Source organism: Muscardinus avellanarius, assembly GCF_963383645.1.
Source record: "Muscardinus avellanarius genome assembly, chromosome: 12".
NCBI classification, from domain to species: domain Eukaryota; kingdom Metazoa; phylum Chordata; class Mammalia; order Rodentia; family Gliridae; genus Muscardinus; species Muscardinus avellanarius.
This window is the reverse complement of record NC_137798.1, coordinates 15,834,107-15,848,910: the sequence shown is the minus strand read 5'-3', so window position 1 is coordinate 15,848,910 and position 14,804 is coordinate 15,834,107. Positions and strand designations below refer to the sequence as shown.

Below are 14,804 nucleotides of genomic sequence, written 5' to 3'. Positions count from 1 at the left end.
GCTAAGCAACATATTTTAACAAGTATGCAAGGTACATTTTTAGATGTTAAAACAAATTGAGATGCAGCTTAGTAACTGATAGTGCCTTTAAAACATTGGCATCCAAACAGCAGTTTTAAGAGTTTTATTGCTTGTACACTGTACACTCACTTAAACTATCTTGGGAAAGTATCACTTTTAATAAAAAATTATTAATTTATTGGTGGTCTAGCTAGACAACTGCAATGTCTTAATACCTAAATAAATTTAAAAAAAGGATGATCTGAACAAGGATAGGTATCTGGTTTGTTTCTTTTGCTGCTTTTGGTAAGATCATGAGGCTTCCAACATCAAATCCTCATCACAGCTCTCTCCTGCTTGGAACCAAAACAAGGGACCCTGTTTTGCATTATTGCAGCTCCAAGATCCTCCTGATGACTTAGAAGACAATGAGAATTTGGAAAAAGTCTCACATATTGGCAGTTCTGAATTAAAGAGTAATTCCAAAAAATTTTACTCTGAATGAGAAGGTTAGGGAAAAATAGATGATTTTGTTTATACTTTCAGATATGGACAAAAATGACCACAATTTATGTCATAAATTAATTAGGTTTAAGAGTGCTCTAAATTTAAATTCCATTCGCAAGAAAGCATAGCATTAAAATTTAATTTTTTCACAATTGTATATAAAAATGCTATATTTTACAATAGATGGTATCTGATAAAAAAATTGAATAAAAACTTTTTCAGAAACTGATGATCCTATGTAGGGGGTGACTCAACAATTATATTGACATAAATATTCATCCAATCTTGACAATAATAATAAAAGGGTTGGGTGGGAAGAAAATATAGCTGATACTTGGGAGGTAAATAATTAAATAAAATGCATAAATCATCAATAAAATCATGTTAAATATATGTAATAATATGTAGTGCTAAGCATGAAGAGGAAAGTGATTTGTGTGTTTATAACAAAAATTTGGTTTTTTTATTTCATTCTTTTCTTTTCTTTTTTTTTTTTTTTGGTGCTAGGGATTGAATCCAGGGGCATTCTACCTTTGAGCTACTTACACTTTCAGCCCTATTTTATTTTATTTTATTTTATTTTATTTTTGAAACAGGGTCTCTAAGTTTCAGAGGACCTCACTAAGTTGCTGAGCCTGGCCACAAATCTGCAATCCTCCTGTCTCAGACTCCTATCTCAGCCTCCCAAGTACTGGGATTACAAGTGTGCGCCACTTCACCAGGCTCAAAGAGTTGTTTTCAAAAGTCTGAACTAGAATATAGCTGTATTTGTGAGAAGGATTTAGCATAATTAATTATTAATCTTTTACAATGCTTCAATGTCCCATAATGCTAAAAATGATTAATTACATAACCATATTCCAATAATTTACTTAAAAGCATAGAAATAAATAGAAGTATTATGTATTTGTTGTTAGAACTGTAATCTTCAATTAGATTAACATCTCTTCGGATATAAGCAGAGTTTACAAATTTTCTGATTTCTAATGATCTTTTTAACATTTTTACTTCTTCAGGGGAAACTTTTTATATTTTGATAAAATTTTTGTCATGCACTTCTCTTCTTTTCTCCTTTGCTTTTGTATTATTTCCCTGTTGTAGAGGAGTCATGTTTTTAAAGAGATGGGTGAGGAGAAAACATAGCTGGTATTTGGCAGGTAAATAAATAAGATATATATAGACCACCAATAAAATTGTGTTAAATATATGTAAATTATGTCAGGCTAAGCATGAATACCATGCTAAGCACATATCCTACACTAACAGGAATGTCCTTGGCAGGGATGGGTTCTTCACAATCCACAAGCAATACATGATGATACAGGCCATGTGTGCGTGAATTCTTTTCCTCTTTACCCCTCTCAGACACCTGACGGTACCAGCTGCCAGACCTCTCACCGGTTGACCTTTTTCTTCAACCCTGAATCTCTTACAATTTATTGCTCAAATTATCATTTGGGGTCAATTTATCTATATGTTGGTTCTTTCTTGATTTACAAATAATTCTTATAGTCATGTACTTCAGTTAAAACCTCCTTTAGGTCACAGCCTAAAGGAGAGGAGTTAAGAAGGAGCAGAGATTTAAAAATATGTAAAAACAATAAAAGAAGGGAAAGAACATGTGGAGTGAGGGTGAGTGAAAATTAAGATCCCTGTCCATCACTGTCTGCTAAGGAAGCTAATGCTTGAGGTGGGTGTGGTGGTGCGCGCCTACTGTGACAACTACCCGAGAGGCTGAGGCAGGAAGATCACGTGAGCCCAAGAGTTTGAGACCAGCCTGGGTGACTCAAAGAAACTCTGTCTAAGAGAGTAAAGGAAAAGAAATCAAAAAAGAGAAAATTGAATATGATTTTCCTCATTGTCCAGAAAAATACCAACAGGTCTTCTAGGTCAAGGATGTGATAGTGACAGTGAATTGATACTTGGGAATTTGGATTAAAAAAATGATCTTTGCATGTTTCTTCCTTTCTTTCAGTATCTCTGTTTTCTCATACTTTTTCATTTTGTCATTATTATTTATTTTAGTTGACAAGTAGACAATTGTGCATATTTATGAGGTGCAATGTAATTTTTTTTTTTGCAGTATTGTGGATTGAACCCAGGGGCACTCTCCCTCTGAGCTACACTTCTAGTTCTATTTTCTATTCTTTATTTTGAAACAGGATGTCACTAAGTTGCAGAGGCTTGTCATGAACCTGTGCTCTCCTGTCTCAGCCTCCCAATACTGGGAGTATAAATGTGTGCCACCATGCCTGGCTCCAATGTAATGTTTTAATCTGTATGCAATGCAGAATATTTGATTTAGGTATTTAACACATCTGTCCTCTCACAACTTAACATATGTTTCTGTTCTCCGCACTGGTATTCTTATACATGTGCATTGGTTTTAATATTTCACATTTATTATTGCATTTGATTCTTATTTCCAAACATATAAGTTATGGCCACTCATATATTCCCATTTTATATTTATTGCTATTGCTTTCATTAATGTTTTATGAATTAAATGATGGATTTAGTGATTTGTCCAAAATTACCAAACTAGTATTGGATAGCACAAAAAGTGGTGAAATTATGACCATGGCTACCAAAGAAGTCCAGTAAGACAAGGTAGACTCTTTAATATAAGCAGCAACAACATAGAGGCCACCTTTGTGTAAGTGGAAAACTGGAGTATAATATACTGATAACCTCTATTGGCAGTTATAGCCCATTCCAACGGCAGAGCCGCCGAGCGGCCGCTGAGGGAAGGGTCATGAAGCTGATGCTGAACAAGAGATCAAGAGAGCATAGGAAGATACGAGTGTCATCTAGGGGTTTAGCCCCTTCTTCACTTAACAAAATGGCTAGATTTGGCGCACAGAAACGTCAAATTCAATATGTCAAACTCACTTTTTAAGAAACATAAATAATATTTTTCAAAAATTATTTAAAGCAAAATGACATTATAAAAATACTGAGCCTTATCACATTTACAAATTAGTGAAAAAATTTTTTCTTATCATGTTTCACTCCACAGAGCTATGATTTTATTTTTTTTATTATTTATTTATTTATTTATTTTGGTGGTACTAGGGTTCCTGGAAGCCCTTCCACCTCCAGGCTACACTCCCAGACCTATTTTTACATTTTTATTTGGAAACAGGGTCTCCTAAGCCAGCGCCCGCCGCTGGCTTCGAACCTGCGTGATCCTCCTGTCTCTGCCTCCCAAGCGCGGGGAGTACAAGCGTGCGCCACCACGCCCGGCACAGAGCTATGATTTTAAATCTGATAAATACCCTTAACATATTGGGAGTATTTTTTTACATACATACATAAGTATTTACCTCATTCAATATAATTATTGCATTATTTTCATACATTTATTTAATCAATATAATATTGATGAGCGTTTAGGTTACCTAGCTTTTGTTGATAAAATAACAACAAAATTTCAGTGAGCATCCCCGTACAATAAAACTTCTGTGAATTTATTCATGGGTTAGAATCAGTTATTACATTGGAACTTCTGGTTCCAATGTAATAACTAATATTTAAATTTTTCCATGGCTCCTTGATATGTCTTTTTGTGGTTGAATTTGTAAAGATGCAGCACACAGAAAATTTATATTTTTATAATAGAAGTTATATTTTTTTTAACCACTGCAGATGGACCAAACTTGCACAGGTTTTGGTTCTGTTTCCTTTGGAGGTACAGACTTCCATACACCTGACAATTTTGATTTTCCTCTTTGATCCCAACAACAAAAATCAGTGTTTCCAACAAAGTCATATGCAAATTTAATTCTCCACACATTGAACTCTCCAAGTGATCTCAAACTGGCCTGACTCCTAGAGTCTAAGATCTCTGCTACTTGAAGATGATAGACAACCAGAGTACGCACTTCATCTATTTTTTTTACAGCCTTATACAATGAAATGCATATTTTTTTCCTTATAGGAAATAATTTCACCCATTGAAATTATTTCTTCTATACCCCTTTCAGAGCTGGGCGGGGACTTTATGGTATTGACAGTATGCCAGATCTTCGCAGAAAAAAAACGTTGCCTATCGTACGAGATGTGGTAAGCTACTCCCGTTTAATTCTTTCGGTTGCATGTATTGAATCTTTTAAAAAATTAAGAAGTAATGCTTTTCATCTCTTTAACACTTTTTCTCTTTAACTCTTTAACTTAAATATTTACCTAGTTGGTAAATATTTCATGGAATAAGATAGATGAGGCAGGATCCCACCATTTCATTTATTATTTTTCTTTTTTTTGGCTTAAAGATAATGAAAATTTATTGTCTCAACATTTGGGAGGCTCAAGTCCAAAATCATGGTGTTGGCAGGGTCATGAGAGTGTCCCAGAATGTGTTCTCTGCTCTGTGGAACGTCATTTCTGCAAACAGGATTCCTAGGTGGAATGAATACGGGAATCGCTGCCTACTGTATTTCTCTCTCTTAGAGACTTCCCCTATGGTTGCATCATAATCACAGATCTCGATGCAGTTCAGGGTCACGGGGGCTTACGTGCATAGAGCGCATGCTGAGCCTCCCCCAGGTCCCACCCCACGCCCTCTCCATCCCACCTTCCCTTGCTCAACACGGCGACTGGCTTTGGGAAGTTTGTGTACATACATTGCGTCCATGGAGGAGTTTCTCTCTTCAAGTCTTCCTCCCGCTCCCGTCTCCCCCCGTTGTGTCCTCTTTCACTCCACTGAGGTTTCTTTCTTTGTTTGGAGTCTCTCCTGTGTCCCAGTTTCTTCCTAGCTTTTTGCATATGAGGGAGAACATTTAATTTTTCACTTTTTGTGACTGACTAGTCTCATTTAGCATCATAATCTCCAGTTCCATACATTTCCTTTCAAATGACGTAATTTTGTTCTTTATATTTGATGGAAGAAAGAATCTTTCAACCACTTTTGACATTAGTTGGAATTACAAATCAAGTTAAAATGCCTCTGTAGTTGGGCCAAAAGAAATCACACAGCATGCCAAATAAGCCTCACTTTGATCAGTCCAGTCCTGTGAATGATCATGAGTTTAATGTGTTGATTTAAACGTCTTCACCTTAATCCAGTAGACTTACGTACTTTACAAAGGAAGCAGACAATATCAACTAATTCTTTATTCCACCATATCAAGACACCAAATTAATAAAGTCTCCTACTGTATAAATTAAACCATGTTTTCAGAGTCATCAACATTTTTATTAGTCTGCAGCATGATTCTAAATAACTAATTCTCCCTCAATTAAATATGCTGGAGACCAAATAGAAATACAAAGAATTGATAGTGAAATAGTTTTCTGTTTTAAAGGGAAAAAGAAGATCACCAGCATGAAAAAAATTATTTTCTATTATTTATAATTTTGTCACTTTTTACCTGGACACATCATATTCTTAATTGCTTATGATATAAAAAAATACATTTTGCCCTAAAGAATCAAAGTTACCTTTTAGCAGTCTTTAATTTTGCTAAAAATATTTTATCTGAAGGCCATCACTTTGGTTTTCGCTGGAAAGATCTTACATTAAAAGTATGATGTGTCCATGCAATTAGCTCATATTGCTGCCATTACAGTATAGACATCAGTTTAAAGAGACTAATTTAACATTGTTATACTCTTTCTACCTTTCATCTATTTAATTATTCAAACTTTGTTTTCCTTTCACTTCCGGAAACTTCAGGCCATGGTAAGTGCTTTTCAATTTATGCTATTATTATTTTCCAGTCTTCTCAAACATACAAGCCCTTGAGTCAAAGAGGGCAAGATGAGCAAGCAATAGACATATGCCAGAATATGAAGTGTGGTTTCTCTAAGAATTTAACATCTAATTCAATTCTGAAAAACTAAATCACATATAAGAGGAAACACAGACTAAAATAGATTAAAAACATAAATTTAGATACAATTACTTATCAGAGATGGAGGATTACCTTGGGTAAATGCTTGGTAGTAAGCCTTCTCTTGGCTGACACATAAAATAATGTCCGTGCTTTAGTTATGTAAAAGTTTATCTAAGAGTATGGATTCATAATGCGTAGAAGAGTCATAACCTGTTGAAGACCCGTATGGCCAGATGGGACTACAAGTATGGCCAAGAGGATATTTTTCCACTATGACTTCCCTTTGCTTCTAATGCAACAGCAGATTTACTATTGCCATTTGAAACGTGTGATTCCCAAAGGTCCTACTGCACTGCTGGGTTTATAATGTCACATGTTTTTAGTAAGAGCAAGTGATGATGGCTGGATTTTAGAGGTATGGAGACTAGTTGAACTTGACTCTAATTTAAGTTACTAGCATTAACTGGGGGAAATTAATATGTGCTTAATTATTGTCATTTGATAAAAATGGGCAATTAGAAGAAGATATCTTGACTAGAAGAAATAAACTAGAGAACTGTGTGGCTTGGATCTGGAGTGTCCCATAACAGGCCATGTGTTGGAATGATGTCCCCAGTGCAGTGAGGTTCAGATGTGGGCACAGTTGCAGGACAAGGGTCATTGGGGGCAAGGCCTTGTACACTCTCTATCTCCAAGCCCCTCCTCTCATTCCACTTCCGGCTGCCATGATATGAGAGCCGTACCCGTCCACCATGCCTTTCCACCTCTGTGTCTGCCAACCATGGGCTGGAACCTCAGAAACCGTGAGTGACAATGAGCCTAGGTTGCGATTGTCAGATATTTAGGTCTCAGTGATGAGTAAAGCTGACTAAAAAGGGAGGTGTGAATATTCAGAAATCAGTTAGCATCTTTTGTGATTCAGGTTCATCCCACAAGTTGGGCTGGAAGAAATGGGAACATGAATATGTTGCTGGAGAATAACAAAGTTCTGGAAACCTCATGTTGGTCTGGAAACCGTGGCAGGTCACTTAGCCTCCGGGGTCTCAGATTTATCCGCTGTAAGATGTAGAGGTTGGGTTTGATGGTCCTTTGCTGAAGCATTGAAGCTATGCTTTATAAATCCATGTTCTGGATGAATGAACCAGCTAAATACAGAAAATGGCAGGTCTTTTTTGGCCAAAATATGGACAGTGACAGTCGATACTGTTACGTTTTTATATTCTGCTGATCAGTAAGCATGACCACCTCCTCGTGTATTAACAAGTTATAATTCTGTTTATTGTAGACTCTGGCTGCACGGAAATCAGGACTCTCTCTGGCTATGGTGATTAGGACCTCACTAAACAATGAGGAACTGGTAGGTGTGGTGTCGTTACTAATTATGTATTGGTCATCGTCATAAGAGCAAAATGATTCTGCTTCAGCTACTCATTTATAATGTTTTCCCCAATGTTACAAGAGTAACAGAGCATGTGGAGAATTTGATCCCCAAAAATTTTCTTTAAGGCCTCAGCTTCACTATCATACCAAGTATGCTCTGATCATAAATATGTATGTACCTTTTTACAAATATTGCTTTATCCCAACAGTTTACTTGGTACTCTCATTTTGGAGAAACTTCAATGAGATTTTATACTTAAGGTTTAAGTTCTTCTATTTTATGAGATTTTCCCCAAATGCCCTCTTCCACTTCTGGTTGAATTATTAGGTTTTTCCTCTCCTATATGCTTTTATAGCATTTAATCATGACCTTTGTAGTAGAGTGTGGTTAAGAATAAAGATGGTTAGATATGAGTTCTACCTGGGCCCCTTAATTAGCATTGTTTTATCTCAAAAGTTTGTAATTTCTCTGAGTCTGAGTTCTCTCATCTATAAAGTGAGGTAAGTATAAAACTGAGAGGACTGAAGGTGTGGTACATGCTTAACATTTAGCATAACATAGAACATAGTAAACAAATACATATGAGCCACTGTTTTTATTTTGTAATTATAATTAATTTTATTAGTTTCCTAAAACCTTACATTTTAGACTCTGATACGAGAGAGCAGACCGGTCTCTTCTTTGTTTTTTTTTTGTTTTTCTTTTTTTTAGTTTCTTTTGGTACTGGTGATTGAACCCAGGAACATTCTACCTCTGAGCTACACCTTCAGCTCCTTCCTTCCTTCCTTCCTTCCTTCCTTCCTTCCTTCCTTCCTTCCTTCCTTCCTTCCTTTTCCTCCCTCCCTTCTTTCCTTCCTTCCTTCCTTCCTTCCTTCCTTCCTTTCTTTTTAATTTTGAAACAGGAGCTCACTAACTTGCTGAGCTGGCCTCAAACCTATGATTGAGCCCCCTGTCTCAGCCTACAGAGTACTGGAATTCCATCCAGACATACGCCACCACACCCAGCTTTATTGTTCTTATTAAATACTTTCATAACCATTGCAAGGTACATGCCAGGAATGAGGTTGATGTTTTATAAATTTGTGTTCCATGAAAGAACCTGGCTGATTAGAAAATAATGCAGGCTGCACATATAATAATGCAGGTCAGCAATGCTTACATTTGGTCCATTAGAACACCTGATGAAGCCTCATCACATGCCAGTACCGGACCCCCACTCCAACAATTCTGACGAATTGCCTTTGGGTACAGTCTGGATATAATGGACTCTTTTTTTTTAATCCCCAGTATTTGTGCATTGGATATTTTGTTGTGGTAACTTTGTTCTGTGCATCAGCTAAGGAGTTACTATAAGCAATTTATCTGTTTCTTCCCCTATGCCAATGAACATCTAGTGCCTCTTCCCATTTTAGTAACTTTGTCGTGTGTGTGTGTGTGTGTGTGTGTGTGTGTGTGTGTGTGTGTGCGCGTATTTGTATGTGTGTGTGTATGTGTGGGGGGGATTTATTTGGGATAAACCCAGAGGCATTCTACCTCCGAGCTACACTCCCCGCCTTATTTATTTATTTATTTATTTATTTATTTATTTATTATGTATTTATTTATTTATAAACAGGGTCTCTATATGCTGCTTAGCGTCTCTCTAGGTTGCTAAGGCTGGTCTTGAATCTGTGATCCTCTTGTCTCATCCTTCCCAGTGGGATTACAAGTGTGAGCCAACATCCCAGGCTCAACTTTGTCATTCTTATAGAAAAAAATTTCTGACAATGTTGCATTCATTTCTATATACTTGTCAAAGATTATTATTTGCATCTATATTTCCAATTCTCTTCCTCCTATCATTGTCTTCTGCCATCCAAAAGTCAACCTTTCTCTAGTATTTCTGTCGACAAGCTTCCCCCCACCCCAGTACACACATACCCATTCAGAATCATAAAAGATAGAGGCCCTCCATGTTTATTGAGCATGTTCAGTAAGTGTAAAATGTGTATATTTAGGGACTACAAAAAATTAACACATTTTCTGTTGTCCCACAAGATTAAAAAAGATGTGACTGTATTCCTAGGGTTTCAGGCTTATTTCTTAGACTCATAGTGCCATATAGTATTCTGAGTACAGGAGAATGATACATTCTCTGGTGTATGAGAAACCCCATCTTAATTGCTGAATCCTGAAGCATCTCGTCTTTTGCTTTTGAGGAAATAATAAAAATGAAGGATTTTATTAATGAACTTCTGTACTTTTTCTCTTTTATGTTTTAAAATATGGCATTTGAATTCATGTCTACAAAAAGTTAATTGGGAAACAATAGAAATTAGTAGAATGCTACCACTTTTTCTGAGTCCATAAACAGGGAATACATCCTGACTTTATGGGTAAATTAGCTATTGATCTACTTTTCTGCAATTTAAATATGTGACGTGACTTGTTTAGTTTCAAAGTCTTCTGCAAAGGACTGCCCTGTGGGTGTTGGGTGGAGGACTACAGCACATTAGCTTCCTCTGAAATTCACAAAGCCTTTTCCCTTGGGGCCCATGTCTCAAAAAAGCAAATGAAATGTGACTTCTGTACAACAGGCATATTAAATGTCATTCTTGACAAGCTGTCGTATTCTGTCATTACACGGGCAACTAACATAAATGTTGAAGTGAACGATTTCCACACTTCAGTGCTAAAAGTCTTATTAGGAACCTTCCATAAAAAAAGCAAGACATATTTGTTTTTGCATGAAGGAAAATGACTTGGGTGTGTGAGAAGTAACAAAGGACCATGCTTCAATTTTAATTTAAGAAATATAGGGTAAAAAACTCAGTTATCTTTTTGAAGGAAGGAAAAGTCTCTAATACTCAATGTCAGATATCAGCCAGTATAGCCACTATGAATGCTAGTACCTGTTTCCTTTTTTATTTTTTATTGTTTTGTGTGTGGTACCATGGATTGAACCCAGGGGCTTTCTACCTGTGAGCTATGCCCCAGAACTTCTTACTTTTTTTTAATTTTCAAATAGGGTCTTGCTATGTTGCTGAGAAGTCCCACTGTTGCCGAGGCTGGTCTTGAACCTGTGCTTCTCTTGTCTCACTTTCCAAAGTACTGGGTTTACAGGTGTACACTATCGTGCCTGGCTTTCCTGTCTCCTTTACGGTTGAGCTTAGATGCCTTTCAAGAGAGCGCTGACATGAAAAACAGCAAGAGTGATGTCCAACTTAAAGACTGTGCCTCGCTGATGACTATCGCTATTGGTCCTAAACGCATCCTTCATGAACACAGGCTTTGGCTTGAGACTCATGTTGGATCCGCTCCAAAACTTAATGGCCGTGAGATTTTAGGCAATTCAGAAAAATTCTCTTGGTCTTGATTTTTGTCATGCTTACTAATTATATAATTTTTCATCTGTATTCTTAAATAAAAAATATCCTATTGTTTTCTATATCTTTGAGCAATTTTGGAATCATTGTAAACTATCTTCATAAGATGAAGCTGGGATGCTTTCCTGTTTTAAGCATCTCTGGGATGGTTTGCATAAGGAAATTACCGTACCTTGAAGGTCTGGTAAAACTTGCCTCTAAAACCATCTAATCTCAAGGTTTGAGGGTGGCTGTTTGACTACTGAGCCAACGAATTTACTTCTTATACTTTTATTGGTGCATTATAGTTTCACTTCATAATGTAGTTTGTAGTGATAGTGACACACATGCTCACAGCACTTGGGGGTCTTTCCCCAGCTCCCTCTTCATCCCCCCTTTCACATACAGGATACTGAGGCTGGCCTTGGTGTGCTCACATATGCGCGTGATATCAATGGAGTGATTACTTCCTTGATCCTCTCTCTTTACCATCCCTTCCCCTAGACCACCTCCCCTGGCTCAGCTGAGGTTTCTCCTCTATGATCTGAGGTCCCTCTTGGCTCTCCATTACTCCTTAGCTTTCACATAAGAGAGAAAACTTATAACCCTTGCTTCAGTCTAACTAGTTAATCTCATTTAACATAATCTTCTCCAGATCCACCTATTCTCCAGTAAATGATCTGTTTTTTTCTTAATAGCTGAGCATAATTCCATTGTATGTCTATCCCATAATTTTGTAATTCATTCATCTGCTGATGGACACCTAGGTTGGTTCTATAATTTGCCTATTGTGAATTGTGCTGTTATAAACATAGATATGCATATATTGCTATATTATTTTGATTTTGGTCCCTTTGGAAAGATACCCAGGAGTGGTATAACTGGGTAATATGATGAATCTATTTCCAATTTTCTGAGGAATGTCCATAGCAGCTGTACTACTTTGATATCTTACCAAAGTGAAGAAGAGTTCTTATTTCCCCACGTCTTAATCATCATTTGTTGTTTTACTTCTTGATGATTGCTTTTCTGATTGGGGTCAGATGGAATCTCAGTGTAGTTTTGATTTTTATCTCCCTGATTGCTAATGATGAACATTTTATTATACATTTACTGGTTATTTGTAGTTCTTCTTTTGTGAAGTGTCTATTTAGTTCAATTTCCCACTTCTTTATTGGGTCATTTTTTTTTTTTGTTTTTTGTTTCATGTTGGTGTTTTAAATATTTTAAGTACTTTGTCTATTCTACTTATTAGTCTGCTATCAGAGAAATGTCTCATAAAGCTCTTCCCCCATTCTGTAGTCTTTTTGTAGACTCTGAATGGCTTCCTTTGATGAACAGAACCTTTTTAGTTTAATGCCATTTAATTTATTCCTTCTTATATTAGTTTGACGAGCTCTGGGGTTCTTATTGAGGAAGTTTCTACCTATGCCTATATGCTGGAGTGTTGGTCCTGTCCCCTTCTCTAGTAATTTCAAAGTATCTGGTCTAATTTTCATGTTTTTCATCTATCTTGACTCCTCTGGTCAGTGAGAAGTAGGGACTCAATTTCATTTTTCTACAAATAGATAGCCAGTTTTCCCAACCTCATTAGTTGAAAAGGTTGTCTTTTCTTCAATTATTGTGTTTGGTACATCTATGCTACCAAAAAAAAAAATGTACCTGAGTAATTTTAGCTTTTTGAGTCAATTTTACATAATTATTCTGATGAGTAAATCGGCATGTAAATTGCATCTGGTTTTTTTTTTAATACTCAGGAACTTATCTTAACATTGTTCTCTCTTTATATTTAAAATAAATTTCAAAATTCACATTGTCCCTAAAGTTAGCATTGCAAATCTGATTATGGTGGTGCATGCTTATAATCCTGGTTCTCAGGAGGCTGAGATATGAGGATCGCAGGTTTGTGGCCAGCCTCAGCTACTACTTAGTGAGGCCCTCTGCCACTTAGTGAGACCTTGTTTCAAAATAAAGAATAAAAAATAAGTCTTAGGATATAGCTTGGAAGTAGAATGCCCTGGTAACACACACACACACACACACACACACACACACACACACACACACACACAGAGTCTCATACTTTTATTCAGAAATAGAAAAGGAAATAGCTACATGACAATAAATATATTTCTTTCCTAAGATGTATGTATCCATTACATGAAAAATGCTTTAAAACATAAATTTTATCATTTTTTTTCCTGAAAATTGTCAAAATGTGGTACTTTTGAAGCATGAGAAGTGTTGATTTACATAATCCCCAAAGGGAAACCCATGGTTTGTGAAGGAAAAGAGAACTCCAGAACCTAATTATTCTGGTCACTGGTTTAACAAAGTGGAAGAGAAAGAGACAGAGAGATACAGAGAGAGAGAGATAGAGACAGAGACAGAGACAGAGAGGGAAAGAAGAAGAAGAAGAAGAAGAAGAAGAAGAAGAAGAAGAAGAAGAAGAAGAAGAAGAAGAAGAAGAAGAAGAAGAAGAAGAAGAAGAAGAAATAGTAGTAGTAGTAGTAGTAGTAGTAGTAGTAGTAGTAGTAGTGGAGGAGGAGGAGGAGGAGGAGGAGGAGGAGGAAGAAGGAGGAGGAAGAAGAAGGAGGGGGAGGAAGAGGAGGGAGAGGAGGAAGAAGAGGAGAAGAGGAGAGAGAAAGAAGTAAATGGATACAGACATGCTTTTTAAGCAATATAATCATTAACCATTGGGAGATTAGAATATTGATAGTCTAAAAACACTAGACATTGCTTTTTTATGGAACAAGATTGCTTTATTTGTCACACTCACTCTGGTCCCCTCAGATTATGAGTATAAAAGGCAATTTACTTCCTTCCAATGTCCTAAGTGTTCAAAGCGTAATATGCTAGTTTAATTCACTCAGCAAGCCTGACCCAGTTCCCGTCCTGTCCCCCTCCTTTCTGAGCTCAACTCAATGACTGACCGTGATTAGCCAGTGTATGTACATCATGTCCATTTAAATACTTCTGTCTTTCCCCTCCATCTTCCTCACCTTCATCACTCACCTAAAGTTTTTCCTCCTTTGTCTGCCTTCCCTTCTCCCATTTTCTCCCTAGCTTCCACATATGAGGGAGAACATCTGACTTCACTTTTTGTGACTGACTAATCTCACTTAGCATAATGTGCTCCAGTTCTATCCATTTCCCTGCAAATGACATAATTTTGTTCTTCCTAATGGCTGAGTAGAATTTGGTTGTGTACACATCTCATGGTTTTGTAATACATTCATTTTCTGATGGACAACTCAGCTACTTCCATAGTTCAGCAATTGTAAATTGTACAGCTATGATATAATTAAATATGCACACATTACTCCGGCAGTTTGGTTTCTATTCTTTTAGGTAGATACCTAGCAGTGGTATAGCTGGCTCATAAGATAATTTCATTCCCATTCTTTTGAGGATTCTGCACACTGTGTTCCAAAGTGGTTGCTCTAATTTGCAATCCCACCAGCAGTGCATTAGAGTTACTATATCTTCACATCTTTGCCAGCATTTGTTGTTTGTGTTTTTAATGATTGCCATTTTAATTAGGTTTAGGTGAAATCTCAGGGAATTTTTGATTTGCATCTCTCTGATTGCTAATTATATTGATAATTTTGTTATACACTTATTTTCTATTTGTATTTTTTCTTTTGTGAAGTGCCTATTTAGTTCACTTGCCTTTTTTTTATTGTTTTTTTTGACAGTGAGTGTCTTGTGATCTGATTCTAGATATCAGTCCTCTAT

At 36.5% G+C, this 14,804-nt stretch overlaps 1 protein-coding gene across 1 annotated transcript in view; it reads left to right on the top strand.

The window, feature by feature from the left end:
- Window positions 1-14,804, top strand: part of UNC13C (unc-13 homolog C) — a gene marked incomplete at both ends in the record, with an annotated part of 469,864 nt that overhangs the window by 132,668 nt on the left and 322,392 nt on the right. Inside the window, 2 exons of the mRNA XM_080707444.1 lie at window positions 4,494-4,572; window positions 7,627-7,698. Of these exons, the coding sequence (XP_080563570.1) occupies window positions 4,494-4,572; window positions 7,627-7,698 (151 nt within the window). The remainder of the gene's footprint in view (window positions 1-4,493; window positions 4,573-7,626; window positions 7,699-14,804) is intronic.